This window comes from Pagrus pagrus (assembly GCF_965226575.1).
Source record: "Pagrus pagrus genome assembly, chromosome: 14".
In the NCBI taxonomy this organism is placed as follows: Eukaryota; Metazoa; Chordata; class Actinopteri; order Spariformes; family Sparidae; genus Pagrus; species Pagrus pagrus.
In genome coordinates, this window is record NC_140198.1 from 17,000,909 (window position 1) to 17,017,777 (window position 16,869).

Here is a 16,869-nt window from a genome sequence, read left to right on the forward strand (position 1 = left end):
ATTCCTCTAGAAAGCAATTAGACGCCACTGTTTTGCCACTGGTGAGACCTCTTTGGACAGCAACTTGGGAATAGGGACGAGGAGTGAAAAATAAACAGACTTCCCTTTGGAGAGCACTGATGCAACACCGATGAAACTGTGTCTGAGGGGTCGTGACCTTTGAGCTCAAAAAACAAATCACAGCAATAATTTATTCAGGCATATCTCATCAAATGGGTTTATACCCACCAATCTAAAATATTGATTTACATATAAGTCCTTCATGAGGAGTGCAGTGGGGTGGCCTGTGGTGAGTTAGGAGCAAATAAGCAAAATTAAAATAGATGAACTGTGATCTGGAAGATGTGGGATAGATTGGCAAGGTAACAATCACACCTGGGACCAACATCTATTGTAAATAAATGTAAATTGTAGACTGGCGTTTAATGTGTGATACACAGCTCCACTCAGATACGGCTCCTCTACTTTACCGGTGACCCTAAACAGCATGAAGGTAACAGAGAAGTGTGAGAAAAATTCCTAAACCTGCCCCTTTATCTGTGTCAGCACCAACAGTCAATGAGGTCTATTCTGGGGCGAGACCCATCCACCATCCACCATCCAAGTTTGGTTGAAATCTGTCCAGCAGTTTTTGTGTAATCCCGTTGACAAACCAACAAACAGACTTGGGTGAACACATTACGTCCTTGGTGGAGGTAATTAGTGGGCAGTAGTAAACTTATATGACATATATCTATATGATTTCATCTCTTTTATCGCTTTTATTATTCATATTTGTATGAATTTAGATTGACATCCAGCATTGTTCCTTTCCTTAATCTGGTCTTGCTTCCATTTGGCTCTCTGTTGTTATATTGCCTCCTGAGTGTCCTGATTTTGCTTTGTCTGTCAAAGCACTCTGTTTGTAAAGGTGCTATATGAATAAAACATTTTTTATCATTAATGCAATTTATCTGCCCTAAAGTGTTAGAGTAGGAGGTGAATGTGATTTCTGATGACTGTATTGTCTTTCAATGTGTTTCTACCCTGAAACACTGAATATTCTAGTCTCTCAACACTGAGGCAGTGAACGTTGCTCAAAATGAGATATTATCACGACGTTGTTCACTGAATATATTCAATTGCACAAGTATTTTAATTGTAATCTAAGTTTGGAGAGTGACAACCCCTCTCTCTCATCAATAATAGTCTCTCCAACAACAGGTCTCAGCCACATAGTCATAGTCTGTATGATGATGAGCCACTGCAAGTACCTGGCTGTGGTTTTCTTATAGATATGAGACGCCTCCTACCACTCCAGCAGTGGTTGTTGGCATCCTGACATCCCTCTCGGTTGGATGTCTGCTTTTGGGTGTGCTGCTTCTAACCCCTGGCCATAGTCCTCAAGTTGGTGGACTCAAGAGGCCAATGTTGAGTGCTACTCTGGTGATGTCGACAGTCGTGCTCCACTTAATCAAGATGCTAGTGGGCTCATGTACATCCAGCCAGTAGCAGGAACAATCCACTGACCAGGGAGGTGGTGGTCTTTGTGTTGTGGAACTGATTGGAGAAGTTCGACCAGTGTACATTGTATAGTGGCTTTCGTTGATTACATATCTTTATTTACATTGGTTGTGCTCAAAACTGGTGAAACTGCAGACTGGTTCACCAGATAGTTATGAGGTTCCAACCATTGGATGCTGTCTCTGAAGAAAGGGCACATGTCTTACCTGAACCCCAGCAAATTTGACTCTGGGTCGTGGAAGCTCGGCCTGATGACCGGCGGTGCGGTTGTCGTAGCTCTCTATTATTTCATTTCATTTGGGCCACATGTAGATGCAGACGGAAACTAAGCAATATCCTACTTCATGAGGGCAGACATTCATTGTCCACCACAGACTCAATAAAAATAGTTTCAACTTTCATGAATGTGTTTTCCTCTGCCAGGCTCACATTAGAAAAGCTCCTTGATGACATCTGGCAGCCACTTAATTGGAAAATGACAACAATGTGACAGTGTCACACTCGGACAGATTTTTCCACTAAAGGAGATCGAACTGATTATCAGATCAGTTATTCGATCCTGCCATCATTTCTTTTAAAAAATATGGTCTTGATTTATTCTGTCTGGGTAAAGTTTACACGCTGAATCTCAAAATTGAAATGCTAATGTTGTTTACAAAATGCTCACCTCTGCAGATGTTTTCTCCTCGACAGAAATAATTTGTGAGAAAATGCCTTCTCTGATGCTAAAAAAGCCGGCCCCTGGGCTCATGTTCTCAATCTCAGACAGCAATGAGGCTTAAGGATGTGCATGTGTTTTAAATCAGCTGAAAATTCCCTGCTTGGGAATGTTTGTCTCTTGTCTCATGACAACACTCTGTCACGAGTTGGGCACAGTAATTTACGTTTCCTAAATGAGATTAAGAGAAGCATGTTCTCTTTAGGATGTTTATAATTCCATAATATAAAACCCAGTGACCAGTATGCTGCTTCATATTATCCTCACTCCTCCCCTCTGACCAAAATACAAACAGACCTGGCCAAGATCTCATTGTGGAGCGACAGTATCGAACGCAAGAATGTCTTGTTATCGTGTGGTTGTTTTGGCGCTCTTGGTCGTCCTGCTGCTTAATGGTAAGTCTTGATTTCATATCTCTACATGTTCTTGCGGCTCAAATCTGCACATTTCTTTGCTTCCATGGATAGTATATTTTGTTATTCTACAGCACAAAGTATTTTGCTGAAGTATTTTCCATCATTACAGTTGTGGAGAATGAGGCTGCATCCTTTCCTTGGTCCTGCCCCAGTCTGAGTGGAGTGTGTAGAAAGGTCTGCCTCCCAACAGAGCTGTTCTTCGGACCTCTGGGCTGTGGAAAAGGCTTCTTGTAAGTTTTGATGTTCAGATACAATATGTGGATATATTGTGTACATTAATCCACTCATAATATATAATAAACTGTTTGTTTTTTTTACTTCCCAGGTGCTGTGTGTCTCATTTTCTATGAGAGCTGAATGCCATGAGACAGGAATGCATGTCTGGTCCCCAACACTGGAAGACTTGTGGAAGATGAAGCAGACAGAAGACACTGTTTCGAGGATCATATTTGGCTTTTTACTCTGATGTGACACGGTGGACTGGACATGTTGGAGCATTAAATTAACTCCGTGTAGGTTTTTCTTTAATGATTTAATGCAGCTGAAATGGCTGAGGTGGAGTAAAAAATTACATTTAACCTCTTTGCTTGTTTGTATTTTATTTACATGTAACTTTTCATCTACAATCACAGATCCTCTTTGTTGCTTAGTCGTGTGTGTACACACTAAACATGTTGTTGGGCAGAAAGACTGCCACTTGCATGGCAAATTCCATCTATTCATCTAATTTAGCTGCATGCTTATGAGAGGAAGAATGCAGGGGCCCTGCACTTTAGTATCTATAATGACCAGTAAGTGGAGAAACCAAGCTAAATGTCTTACAGGCAAATGACACAGCATACACTACAATCCCTACTGTTCAAAAGGACCCATGTTTGATCCTCTTGATTCATACATTTACATTCTTCAAAGATATATCTCTTAACAATGTGTAGTAATATACATCGATTTATCACTTTGTTCACAAAATGACCTAATGCTGCTGGATTTCTTTGTGAAAGACTTGGTTCCTTGACAGTCCGTTCTCGAGTGCCTCTCTCCACTCTGCTAACAGAGAGCAGAGGCAGCTAACGTTATTTCAGAAATGCAGCTCGCCAACATAACTAACAGCTGGCTTCCACAGAGCCCCTTCAAACTGACTTAAGTTAAGTTCACTCTGAATTTCACCTTGAAATACACTTATTTTCCATTGTCCAAGCTGTAACTTTAGAATGGGCACATTGAAATTACATTTTGCATCTCCAATTTAAGATTTTTGCATTAAAAATGTAAAAATTATAAGGTGAAGAAGAAGCATATGGATTTTGTTTGCCTGCTCTGAAGTAAAAAAAAAAACAGTGCATAGATGGCGTTTCTTGCTTGTAATGAGTAAAAAAATATCTACCAGTGCTACTTTCTATGTGATTATGTCTTATATTATATGCTGCCATTAAGGCTACCAACAAAGGCTCATTCACCAGTCATAATTACATTTCAGGCTTCTCAGAAAATGCAAATGAGTAAGAACAACTACACAAAAGGAGGGCTGGCTTGACTTGTTTTTTTAAAATTTTATATAACCTTATGTTTTTTTTTATTTTGCCTCCATTAGATCAACAAATAACAAACGTGAGTGACATCGACACACAGCTTTATTAAAAAAGGAGAGATATTAAAAGACCAATGTTTACCGCTTCTCTCCAGCTCAACTAATAGCCCGGTTATGTTGGTGCTGTGCATCATAAGATATTGTAAATGCTTCTTCAAAAGAGCCGACCCTAAAGCAACCCTAACCACCTGTACAGGGTGAGCTGTATGTTGAGTCATATTGGGAAAGATGGCTGCAGCTGAAAGCTACAGAAATGCAGACAAGAGAAGAAGAAAAAGTTGAGATTACATTTCTGTTTGTTTCACATAATCACATCAGTTGTATGTCATTCATTAACCTAAATCCATATTCATAATAAAAACAACACTATTATATACAGCACACATGGTGGAGATCTTTAGCTTTAGATCTTTTGATTCGTTAGGCAGTGTGCACCATATCTTGCTGTATGCTGGAAAGTTAGTTGCTTGATATCAAATCCAGGTGTTACATTCATTTTCATTATGTTTACATAATCCGTCTTCCATCAATTAGACATGTTTATGTGATGGTGCAGAGAGATCCTGTGGATCAGGGTCTGTATATCCAGCTCTGGGAGCCTACTACAACTGTTACAGTGTTCTGACTTCCTGATGACGTCATCATAACTCCAAAAGACAGGTGGTTCCTTGGTGGGAAGTTTGAGAGCAGGAAAACATTGACCCAGAAACTCATCACTGTTGTATGATCCATCCTATACATTTTTGTGTTCCAGGATATGACTATTGCAACCTCTGTGCCCTAAAACGTTTAATCATGTTTTATGAGACTTTATTTATAGGCCAATATAGATCAGCAGGTCAACAGCAAACACGTGGTTAGTCTATTCTCTCTGTGAAGCGTCTTTGTCTCTTAAACAAAAGGCCACAGCTCTACGCACATTTTGTATTGCTCATGAAACAAAAGCTGCAGCAGCGGGCATCACAGGCGCCTTGCAGTGAGTGTTAGTCTTTGACATTGGCAGTAGCAGGGATTACTCCACCGGCTATCTGGTTGCATCACAGGAAAAAAAAACTATCAGCATCCTCTACTTTTATTCGCTTTAGTCAGTAATGTCACTGCCCTTCATCTCCATCATCTCACCGTCTTCTTGATGACTCTCTTATTGCTACTACTATTTAAATGATGAGATGCACTGGCACAAATGTTTTTATAAATTGTTGACTATCTTGACACTACAACTGCTATATATTGATAGACTAGTGCCACTACACGGCTCAGTATTTATTTATTTTTTCATTTGTACCTAAGTTGTCATTTGTTGAAATAAGACAGACAGTATTATGACAAGAAATGGTTTGATAGTACAGTGAAACTACCACTTGAGGGCAGTGTTGATGAAGTTGTGGCCTGATGACTGTGAGTTCTGTCTTTCCAGACAGCAATGTTGCCCTCTAAATGATACTGAGTCATTAGTCGCAGGAGTCCTATCTTTTGCAACTGTCATGCATGAGACCCGTGAATGCTTTTCTGTAATCAGGGAACTGACTGGTTGTAATCTGGTTCTTTGAATGCAGGGAAACCGGTTGTTGTCTGTCCCCTTCTGTTTCTATGAAATGCAGACTGACAATCCTGAATATGTGCATTCACTTTTTCAGACATACTCTACAAGATAACACAAGTACAGACTTTTAAAAGTGCATTTGTGTCGACTAGGTTTGCCATTTCACAATAACGTAAACCACAGGTGAGCAAAGGAAAGCCAAGAGCTTGCACTGCGCATGGAGAACATGAGGCCTGCCGGTCAGGACATTTTGTTCCTTGCCGTACCTCCTTTTGGTCGCTGGTGGCGCTGTGGGCCACGATGCTGGTGAGTCAATCCTCCATCACAACAGCAAGAAGAACCAGAGAGCAAGAAGCAATAACAAACAAACCTAGCAGCGAACTAGCGCAACTTTTAGAAATCATCATACAGGAAAAGTGTCTGGTGTACTGGAAAAACACATTAATTGTTTACACACCACTAGCCGTGTATAATACGATGTACACGGACTACAAAGAAGACGTATAGGAATCTGTCACTGTGACTGCTTAACTGGTACGTAACATCTGCTAACAGTAGCTAAACGTCGGCTAGCTTAGCCAACGTTAATCCTTCCTGTTTTTGTCGTTTTCTGTTGGATTTAAAGGATTGTCGAGAACGTAGCGAGATGTTGTAAAGAAAACTTAAAGTGATTTGCGGCGACATGTAAGAAACTGAAGTGACACACATGAGAAACTTCAATTAGATTACAACCTTCGAGGTCCCTATTTTAGCACGTACTACGGTATGTAGCTAGCTAACAACACAATAACATCACCCCGATGACTTGTAATATCTTTTCTTTCTTGTTTTTTTTTCTTCTTCTCGCAGAATACAGTCAGAGGTTTTTAATAATTGAGTGAAATACTAATGGCAGTCCAGCGTGTCAGGGTACTTAAATGTAAGTTACCTAACTACTTAATCGCCTGTCGGGAATCGAGATAATATCGCTAGCTAGCTTAGTAATGTTTCTCGGGATGTGGTGTGGAAATGGCTTTAGCTACATATTTACCAGGTTTAGCATTGCGACAGATGCAACAAAACGGGAACAGATTTGTTCTTCGCTAACTTTCTGCGGGCGGCTTAAAATTCATGTCTTTATGATAGTACAAACAGGAGGCAGAGTACATGGAGCAACTTGATAAGTAAGGCCATAAAGTAAGTTAGCCTATTTACAGTCCTCGTGGCACGTGAACTTGTCCTTCATTGTTGTGATAGCATCTCGCCTCCAAGCACAAATAACCTGAGCACTGCGCCTATTTAACCTCATCTCGTCCTAATGCAGTTTGCTTCTTAACCCTGATTATCTGTAACGTTACATAAACAAGTTAGTTACTTGGACAAACGTAAACCGCAGCGCTAACCAGATCTGGGGTAAGAAGTTTCTGAACTGTTATTATCATATCATATAACACATCATACTTTATTAATTGATATTTTAAATCAAGTTGACATGTAATAGCAGACTCAGTTCAGACCCCTGGTTCTCCTGAGATCTCTTTACATGGGAGGAGAGTAATGCTCAATTGCTGAACTGAATTATCTTATCGACTTTAATTACACATTAATTTGCCTGTATTTGTAAACAAAATGGCCAACAGAGTTGTAGTCAGGTCTTGTAGTAAAACCTGTAAGTACCTCTGCAAAGCACGAGATGCACTGGAATGTGAATGAAAGTTTTTTGTTAACACTTTCCTCACACTGCTACTGGAGTAAGGCTCATAAATACTATGCACTTGGAAGTTGTATTCATTTTGAACAAGAAGGCTGGCAGCAAAATCCTTATGCTTTATGTGAGAAAATGTTTCCTGACTGTGTGCATTAACCTGAAAGAATAATGTAAAAGACAGATTATTGCTATACGCTTACTTAGTAGAAAAACAACACAACAACACCAAAAAAGTCATCCAGACTAACAGAGGTGAAGAGCTTGCTGCACATAAACATGTATATTGGCTGCCGCTCTATTTTGTTTGTTTGAGGTGAACTCAACGTAAATGTGGCAACATTGATATTTAAAGAGGATATAATTGTAGAAATATTGGTAACAACCAAAGTAAGAAAACTTAATTCAGCTAAGGAAATACAAGGATTTGGAGACCAGGTGATCGATTAAAGACTTAACGCAAAAACAAATTAATACACTTTGCCAAAAGTTTAAGGGATATTTTTAACCATGTTTAGATAACAACATTAAGAGGGTTACTTTGTACAACATTTCTAAAAGCAAATCTGTGGTGACTACAGTCAAAAGTCAATACGATGCATTCATTGTTTTATGCTTAACTTGCCCTGTTGTTTGTAAAAGCCTTGTCTTGAGAGGCCATTTGCATTCTCTCATTGTAACAGAATAACAATCACTCCTAAAACTACTTTGCATAGGTTTTCTCGTCAGTGCATGCCGACGAGCCTGTTTGCAGCCCCTTATTTGCATATTCATGTATGCATTTACACAGTCTTAACACCTGAATCGTCTGTTTAGCATTAGTATGCTAATGCCAGGCTGCGATCGAACTGTACAATCAGCTTCAGCCTGAGACCTGAATCTGACTACTCCGTCTTCATTGTTATGTGCTTCTGTCTTATCTTTTCCACAGTTTAGTGCAACTGAGAGTGACTGAAGATGGTTCACACTGGTGTGTGGTGCGTGGGAGCTCGATGGAGTGTCCTTATAGTGTTATATTGCAGCGTACTGCTTCCCTCACCCACACATGCCTATATCTATGCTGTAAGTAACCTTGGAGCATTAGCTCATGGACTGTGAAAACTTCAGCTGTAATATGATCCTTCTGAGAGATTATGTTGGTCCTTATGTTTTTATTGTTTTGGCAGCATTATAGCAATATGACCTCCATGTTATTTGAGGACCTGCCCGCCTTGTTTGGCGCCCCACTTCCTAAGGATGGACTAATGGTGAGAGTATTTGAGAATGCAGTGCATACAGAAAAATACCAGTCTAAATGTTTTATAATGATGTTTTGTTTTTTCTTTGTGTGAAAGGGAGTTTTGGTGGTGTCCCGTCCACTTAATGGTTGTACAGCAATGGACCCTCCTCCTCCATTGCCACCATCTTACGATGCCAACACCACCAAATTCATTGCTCTCATTCAACGCTATGATTGCAATTTTGATTTAAAGGTAATGTAGTAATATCTGACTGATACTGAGTATGTTGTAGTGTCAGTGAGGGAAACTGGTCTAATGTGAGGAACTGTTTTTCAGGTGTTGCATGCACAGCAAGCCGGATTCAGTGCTGCAGTAGTTCACAACATGTATTCAGACACCCTGCTCAATATGAACTACAGCAATGGTAATTCTCCTTTTTTTTTTTTTTTTCTTAAATGTGCACCATATCAAACATTACATATTCATACAATCTTACTGAAATACCTTTAAATTAAAATCTTCTTGTTGTTGTTTCTTTATTTTCCAGATACTATTGCTGAGGAGATTGAGATCCCCTCTGTATTCACCAGCTACTACGCCTCCCAAATTCTCAGGAAGTTCATAATTCCAGAACAAGGGTGAGTGAAACATTTTGCGATTTTTTAAAATTTGATTTCTGAAAAACTTTTTGAACTAAACAATTATCAAGACCAAACCCACCTTTAACAGTCAGCATTAGATTTGCATGGACTAATACACATTTACTTTTTCCTTGTTTGTCTTCTTGGCCTACAGGGCTTATGTGATCCTCAAGCCGGAGTTTGCTTTTCCTCTCTCGTACTACCTTATTCCCTTCACTGGAGTAGTCGGAATGATCATTATTGTGATGTGTGTCGTTCTGGTAAGTATGCACATGATGCAGTGCCTCCTTGGGAGTTCTATTAAGCTGAATGTTGCCCATCTTTAATATACTGCCATAAAAAAAAAAAAAATAAATAAAATAAAAAAATAAGTTTACACTTTTTGGAATTGAAAGGACAATCATTTCTATCCATGAGTTTCCTGGGGAGGTTTTTGGGGAGACAAGTATAGGCACCTGGGGCACTTAGCATTAGCTAAGTGGGAAAAGCAATAAACATCAGTGTTAGTTGTACTCACTGAGAAATTCTTTAACCTAGCTCTCCATTAGTGAATGATAAGGCCTCTCGCTCTGCAAAGGACGATTAGCATCCTGCTACCATGGAAAAAGGTTTACCCTTCTTTACGCTGGCTTTGTGTTTATTCCGGTCTGTGATATAAAGCAGTGTGCTAGTGTTGGCAAGCACACGAGGCATGATGGTCATGACGTGTTACACAACAGCATTGGTGTCTATTTGACATGTAACACACGATGTGTATGTGTAGAAGGCTTCCTAATCAATAACAATATCATAACATGGCAATAACGATGACCTACTGTCCCTGTTATATGGTGGTTGATCTGGTCCTCTGCTGAGAGGGTAAGAGGCTCCCTGACCTTGTATTGTCTCCCCTGTTTGCACGCTGCTGTTCTTCTTTGACTTAGCTGATAACTGCCGCTAGCTGCTTTTGAAATCTCCCTGTTGTGTGTCTTGCACACTACACCTCGTCCAAACGTCACACCTCTGGGTTTGCTGGCTCACTCTTTTTACACTGACGTTGATTCAGCACTGTTACTACCTCGACTGCCAACTTAGAGGTGGAACAACAAAGCCCATTCTGCCTTTGTACCTTTTTATAAAGAAAAGGAAGGGGGACCAGTGGTGCAACAGTCTCACCTTGAACAGGCTGTTCAAGACTTTAAATTGTTTGGCCCATGGGTAGCAGAGGCATAGCCTTGAATATGCCTCTTTGTCTTGTAAAATAATCTCCTAATGGTATTTCAGAAAAAGCTAGACGCTGCTAATATTCCCCTTGACATGTTGTCATGTTGTAGCTCCTTACTTACTTCCCTGGGGTCTAGGGCCCATCCAACCATGTTGAGTGTCAATGTAATCCTGATGCCATCAGTAACATTGTCTTTTTGTATTGCTCAGATTATACGATGTGTACAGTACAGGAAGAGGCTGAGAAAAAATCGATTGTCTAAGGAGCAACTGAAGCGGATTCCAACACACCGGTTCCGTAAAGGTAAAAATATTGTATCCTTTTTACTGAACTGTACTACTTTGCTTTTAGTCTATAAAGTTTCCTCTATCATCCGTGGCGATTTCTTCTCATAGAACAGGTTCTTATGCTGAATTGTTACTAATTTTGGAAAATAATTAAATTTAAAGTCGTTCTCTTAATTTTGAATGGTTTAATTTGATATCTTTTCTCCTTTATTTCAGGGGATGACTATGATGTGTGTGCCATCTGCCTGGATGAGTATGAAGAGGGAGACAAGCTGCGAGTTTTACCTTGTTCGCATGGTAAATATTTAAATGCTGTTATTATGAGATTTGCATGTTAGGATACATTTGGAAAAATACTTCTACCACACATTCAGCAACAAGCCCTTGTACTATTTTCACATTAAGTGCATGAATATACCCTATTGTCTAGTACTTAATGTACCTTTAAAAAAGTACAATATGATACTCAAAGTGATCAAAATGTTCAGAAAGCAAAAACTGTCCTTTTTTACTCCAAATGTTGAATCCCCATTTCCTGCTCCGTATTCCTTGATGTTAACTAAAAATCTTGGCCTGGGTCAGTGTAGATATATTGAGACGTTGTAGACACATGAGTCAGGAGAAGTCCCATCAGTGAACACAAGCAAGTATGTTCAATGGAGCTTCCATCTTTTAAAACACTGTCAAACACATCTCCCTCTGTGACACCTGGACGCCTCGAGCAGTGTATGCTACCCAACCTGTAGTAACTGTATACTTTAACTTGAGGCTGAATTTAAAGATCACGTGAGGCCCTTTCAATAACCTGTTCTGATGATATTTGTTTATTTACTCTACATAACAAACAAAAAACCTATAAATTCTTCATTTCTGCTTTTCAGCCTACCACTGCAAGTGTGTAGACCCGTGGCTCACACTGACCAAGAAGACGTGTCCTGTGTGCAAACAGCGCGTCACTAGGAGCAACACAGAGCACTCCGAGTCCGAGTCTGAGTCTGAATCTGGGGGTCGTGGGGAGGAAGAAGGGACAGAGGGTGAAGCAGACTCGGAACGCACTCCTCTGCTCCGGCCCTCCAACCCGGGGTCCCCCACAGGAAGCCCAGGGGCCTACTCAGCCACCACCACCACCACCACTGCCCAGTGCCTCGCCTCTCCTGCACACTGCGACTCGCCCATCCTGGGCTTTGAGGGCTACCACTCCCCCCTGGAGGACACAGACTCAGAAAGCGATGACGCAGGAGAGGACAGGCACCACACTGACGACGACACTGCTCAGCTCATTGGTAGGGATAGAGTGGAGATCTGATGACTGGAAAGAGAATACTTAGGTTTACTTAAAAGGGTCTTTGTCATCGGGCGTACTGTTATCACACTGATAAACTCAGATTTGTGGTTAGGACATTTATAGTAACAGAATCTTTTACCCAGTAACCAGAGGAGGTCTACTTGTTGGTGTCAAAGCACATGCAGCACATGCATCGATCGATTTTTACCGAAATCCAACATTGAGAATTACTTCTACACACATTCACTCCAATATTTGTCCTTGGACCGTCTTTTTTAATGCATGTTTTAATTCATAACTTGACCTAACCACTAGTGCTGCACACAATAAATGGGCCACTTACACATCTCAGTAATATGATGTGCTGTAGAGTAAGAGTGTGACTAGTAGATGAAGCCTGTGTTGCTAAACAGAACAAATTTTGTGCTCGCACTCAAAGTGGATCTTCTAGGTTTTCCATGTGAGGTTTTAAGTAAGGTTAGTGCAGTCTGAAGACTCTCTGTTGTCTTTATAATAATTGTTTTATATCTGACAGACCTTTTTTCCAGCTTCGACTCTTTCCCTAACAACGATATGCAAGTCGAGAGGAAATGCTTGTCTTCATTTTATTTTTTTAATCCCCTCGGCTCTCTTTTCACATTTTTTAATAGCTATATTTCAGTTCTTTGAAATATCAAATTGTTCTCAAAACCACAGTAAATTACGCAATCATAGGATATCGCAAAGATGTTATACATTTCTGCTGCTTTCACATTGTTATCGAAAATACTGTGTGGTCAGTTTAAGAAACATATTTTTAGCTTTATCCAGTTTGTCAAGTTGAACAAACTCAGGTTAATAGCAACTAAGTCAAGGTCAGTTGGTATTGTAAGTGAATAACATAGCGAGAATAAATAATAGGTTTTGGTTTTATGAATTGTTATACCTTTTTTTAAATCAGTACAATATAGGTTCATGAATATTTAATAGGCGTTTTTTCCATTTTTATACACAACAGAATGACAACATGTTGATTCATGGGACCCTGGAGGTGTTTTTCGGAAAAAAGAGCATTGCCTTACATTGGCCTTACATTGGCCTTGATGTACATGTGTATGTTAAATTAAATGTTGGGAAATTGAAGGGACAGGATTCACACTCCTTTTGTTTTCCTCTTGTCTAGCTGTAGATGATACTGCTGATCTAGTTCCATGTCTGAAACTGTGCTCCAGATTTGTTTTGATGAACAAGAACGAGAACGCCTGTGTTTCCACATGTTTAGTGCTAGTGACGATACAGATAGCCAGCCAACACTTTGCTTGATTTGCACCTTTCACTCGACGGCTGAGAAACAAGATATGGCTTGTTTCTCTACTTTATAAGATGACCTTTGCGAGGTCCATGCTGTTGATTTGTATAAAGAGCAGTACAAATAGAAAACTTAAAAAGTTGTTTTAGCCAAACTGTTTCACTGCTCCACATAAATAAATGCACAGCTTTTACCTTTATCATAAAATCATAACTGGAATTTTTGTTTTTAATGTATAGCTTAATAACCTTACGGGGTGTGGAACTCTAAAGTCACTGTCCTCTACAGCAAAAACAAGTGCTCCAGATGTTTTCAAAATTGTTTCATCGATTGAAATAACTCGTCCTACTGTATCACTTCAACTATAAACTCAGATCTATACCACATCAGAGAGGGGAACAAACATATTCCCCCCAAACACCATAACTATGTATGATAACAGAGGAAAGGATAAAACAATACGTATGTCTTGTTTGTCTGAAGCAGTAGGACTGAAATCAATACATTCCATCTTTATATCTGACTGATGATCGATGAAAAGACTCCACACTATCAAGGTCTGATTGGGACTTGTTGGCAATAGTCTGTCTTGTAAAATAGAACAGCTGTTTTCCTATTTACAGTATGCTTCAAATGTCTTTTTGTACTGTACTTTTTTTGTTGTTTTTGCTCTCTATGTCTCGATTTTAGAGACTGTTAACTGAAATGAATGGAAAAATATAATCCCCAGACTCATTGATTCTTTTCCCTTCTTCTTTTAGGATGTGCCTAGTTTATCACATTCAAATACTAAATACTAAATAAATGTACAGTGTCAAGTATAATTTCCATGTATAATGCAGGTTTGGGAATCCTTAGGATGTCTAAACAAAGTCTGTGGAAAGATGCATTTAATGTGTGATTTGTGGAAGATTAAATGATACTGAAACGGGACTGTGGTGCCACTTTGTTTTGTTTAGATTAAGACGGACACTTCCTTACAATGGCCTTTATACAATAAGCCAATATAAAGAAAATATTGGCATAATGTTATTATTTTTAAATATGTATAGATATTTAATTAACATCAAATAATTATTATACAGAATGTTGATAAAATTGCTGAATTGCTAACAGAAATTATGAATAAAATAATTGATTATCCTTTTTTAATCAAAGGATTTAGTTCATTCTACTCAGAATACTACATTTACAATGAGAGTGTACACTTACCTATATAGATACTTAAAGGGTAACCACCAATTTTACTACTACTACGACTACTGCATGTGTTAATAAAAAAAAGTTGCATAAAGCCTTTTGTGGCTCCAGAGGAAGCTGCTTCTAATCTTATAAACTGCCTACAGAAATGTCACTCTGGCTAAGTTGCACTGTGGGTAAAGTAGGAGCCAGGCTTTGAAAAGCAGTCCACTGGTCCGTGTTGCATTTCTGTAACACTGTTGGACTCATTATGGACGGTTTAAGAACAAGTGATTATAATTGAAACACCACAGCTTTTTTCCCCACACCTTCCTTTTAAAACTCTGGTGACTACATTACCCCCAATGCATCTTAGCTATGGAGGGAATCACTGGAGGCAAATTTATCAGATTACATGCCGCTTCCCCTGGAGTCTACTTTTTTCACATATGCAGTAGTACTCCCCAAGACCTCCACAGTAATTGGTGGAGTTACCCTTAAACTCAGTGCATTTTGCACCGTCTCCTTCAGCTGCCCACAGTGTGCTGAGCAACTACAGGTTACAGGTGCTTCCATTAAAAATAATAAATGGATTTAGCTTCTGTAAAAACTAAAGCATGTCTCAGGTAAGAAAATGTGGGAATTAATGCATGGTCTCTGATCCTATTGGCATGAGTAACTAATTAGGCAGGAACAGGGACACCCTGCTGAGTTTAGCCCTTTATTTTCATCAGTGAATACACCATTGGAAAAACACAGCAGCACAATGACAGCTTGCTTTATACAGATGAATATAAATCAACCTGTAGACTACTCTATGTCTGGCCTGTCATATACAGTACTGTGCAAAAGTTTTAGGCAGGTGTGAAAAAATGCTGTAAACTAAGAATGTTTTCAAAAATGGAAGTTTTAATAGTTAATTTTCATCAACTAACAAAATGCAGTGAATGAACAGAAGAGAAATCTAAATCGAATCAATATTTGGTGTGACCACCCTTTGCCTTCAAAATCCCTGACTTTGTGTACCTATAAGAATTGATGCTGGTTTGAAGGCAAAGGGTAGTAACACCAAATATTGATTTGATTTAGAGTTTTTGTTTGTTCGCTCACTTTGCATTTTGTAAATTGATAAAAATAAACAAAAAAACAAACAAAAAAGAAGAGATTATTGTCTCGTCACAAACGAATTGGGAGTGAGACTTGGATCAATGGACAAAAAATAACTTATTAATGTATGTATGTATGTATTAATTATATATCACTAATTAATCCATTTTTCTTCTGGGGCCTTTAAACAGTTACCTGCCTTTAGGTGATTCATTAAGACTTCCTGCAGATGATGACTTCCTTTCAGTCCTTCCTAACGAGCTCCATGTCTTTTCAGTTTCTCGATTTCTTGTGCCTTTAATCACAAAACCTGCTGCTTGGAAGAAAAGATCATTCATATTCAAGCTGAATTAACCTTTTTGAACTAACCAAATAGAAGGTAGCTTTACTTAGGCTTACCATTAGCTGGATTATAGCATGTGAGGTCCTATTATTGGATAGTTTGCTCCATGCAAGCTGAGATATAAATGTAGTGGCATCTGTAAAAAGGCTATTTTTCATAAAGAAACTCAAGCTTGAGTTTGGTGAGCTATATTTAAAAACATTAGATATATTTGAATTTTCTCTGGATACTGGCCAATGCAGGTCTGAGAGAAGATGTCAGTATCACCGGCCCTAAGCTCTTCTGTGCTGAGAACGTCTTTCTTGCTGTTCTTGACTTTATCTTTATTTATGCTGCTGGATTCAAGAGAACCTCCTCAAGACCACAACGAGGTAATTTTTCTTTTCTTATCAGTTTATTTTTCATTTTCTACCTTCATCACTGAAAAAATAAATCATTGTGATGTATTATTATCTACCATAACAACACATTTTCTATATTTGTCAACATTTTTAAATGGTGAATAATTTTTTCTTGTTCTTTTTTTCCATCTTACAAACATTTGAAATATAACTGGTCTCAAAGGATATTTATGGAGGAGTCATGAAAATATACTCTTATTATCAAACACAGTTTGGCTTTTTAATGACAAATAAAATCAAATCACCTCCTCCACAGTAATAATAATATCACCATTCATGATAAATAATAATTATAGATAATAATTGTTTGCACGTTCAAAGGATTACCCACGTAGTTTCTACCCTCGGCACCTCATCTCCAGTCCTTTGGCAGCCGACGGGGGACCCGGAGGAGACTTTGCATTTGGATCCAGTGATGGCCGTTCCCTCCAAGTGGAATCTGCATTTATCATTGAGGATGAA

General features: G+C 39.0%; 1 protein-coding gene across 2 annotated transcripts; it reads left to right on the forward strand.

The window, feature by feature from the left end:
- The first annotated feature begins 6,087 nt into the window (after positions 1 to 6,087).
- Positions 6,088 to 14,310, forward strand: rnf167 (ring finger protein 167). 2 transcript variants are annotated; one of them, XM_084373702.1, is made up of 10 exons: positions 6,088 to 6,302; positions 8,384 to 8,514; positions 8,619 to 8,699; positions 8,787 to 8,924; positions 9,009 to 9,096; positions 9,220 to 9,310; positions 9,468 to 9,573; positions 10,727 to 10,820; positions 11,021 to 11,101; positions 11,686 to 14,310. In XM_084373702.1, the coding sequence occupies exons 2-10, from the start codon at positions 8,410 to 8,412 to the stop codon at positions 12,108 to 12,110; spliced, it is 1,209 nt and encodes a 402-aa protein (XP_084229828.1). In that variant the 5' UTR covers positions 6,088 to 6,302; positions 8,384 to 8,409; the 3' UTR covers positions 12,111 to 14,310. The 2 variants fall into 2 exon arrangements, with proteins under 2 accessions (XP_084229828.1, XP_084229829.1); XM_084373703.1 differs by lacking the exon at positions 6,088 to 6,302 and adding an exon at positions 6,782 to 6,944.
- Positions 14,311 to 16,869: the final 2,559 nt, after the last annotated feature.

What these genes read in the sequence shown, in the direction of transcription:
- rnf167 (XM_084373702.1), top strand. Translation starts at nt 8,410, where the DNA reads ATGGTTCACACTGGTGTGTGGTGCGTGGGAGCTCGATGGAGTGTCCTT. An exon ending in CAATATGAACTACAGCAATG is followed by an intron (nt 9,097 to 9,219) that starts GTAATTCTCCTT and finishes TTTATTTTCCAG; the next exon opens with ATACTATTGCTGAGGAGATT. An exon ending in TTCATAATTCCAGAACAAGG is followed by an intron (nt 9,311 to 9,467) that starts GTGAGTGAAACA and finishes CTTGGCCTACAG; the next exon opens with GGCTTATGTGATCCTCAAGC.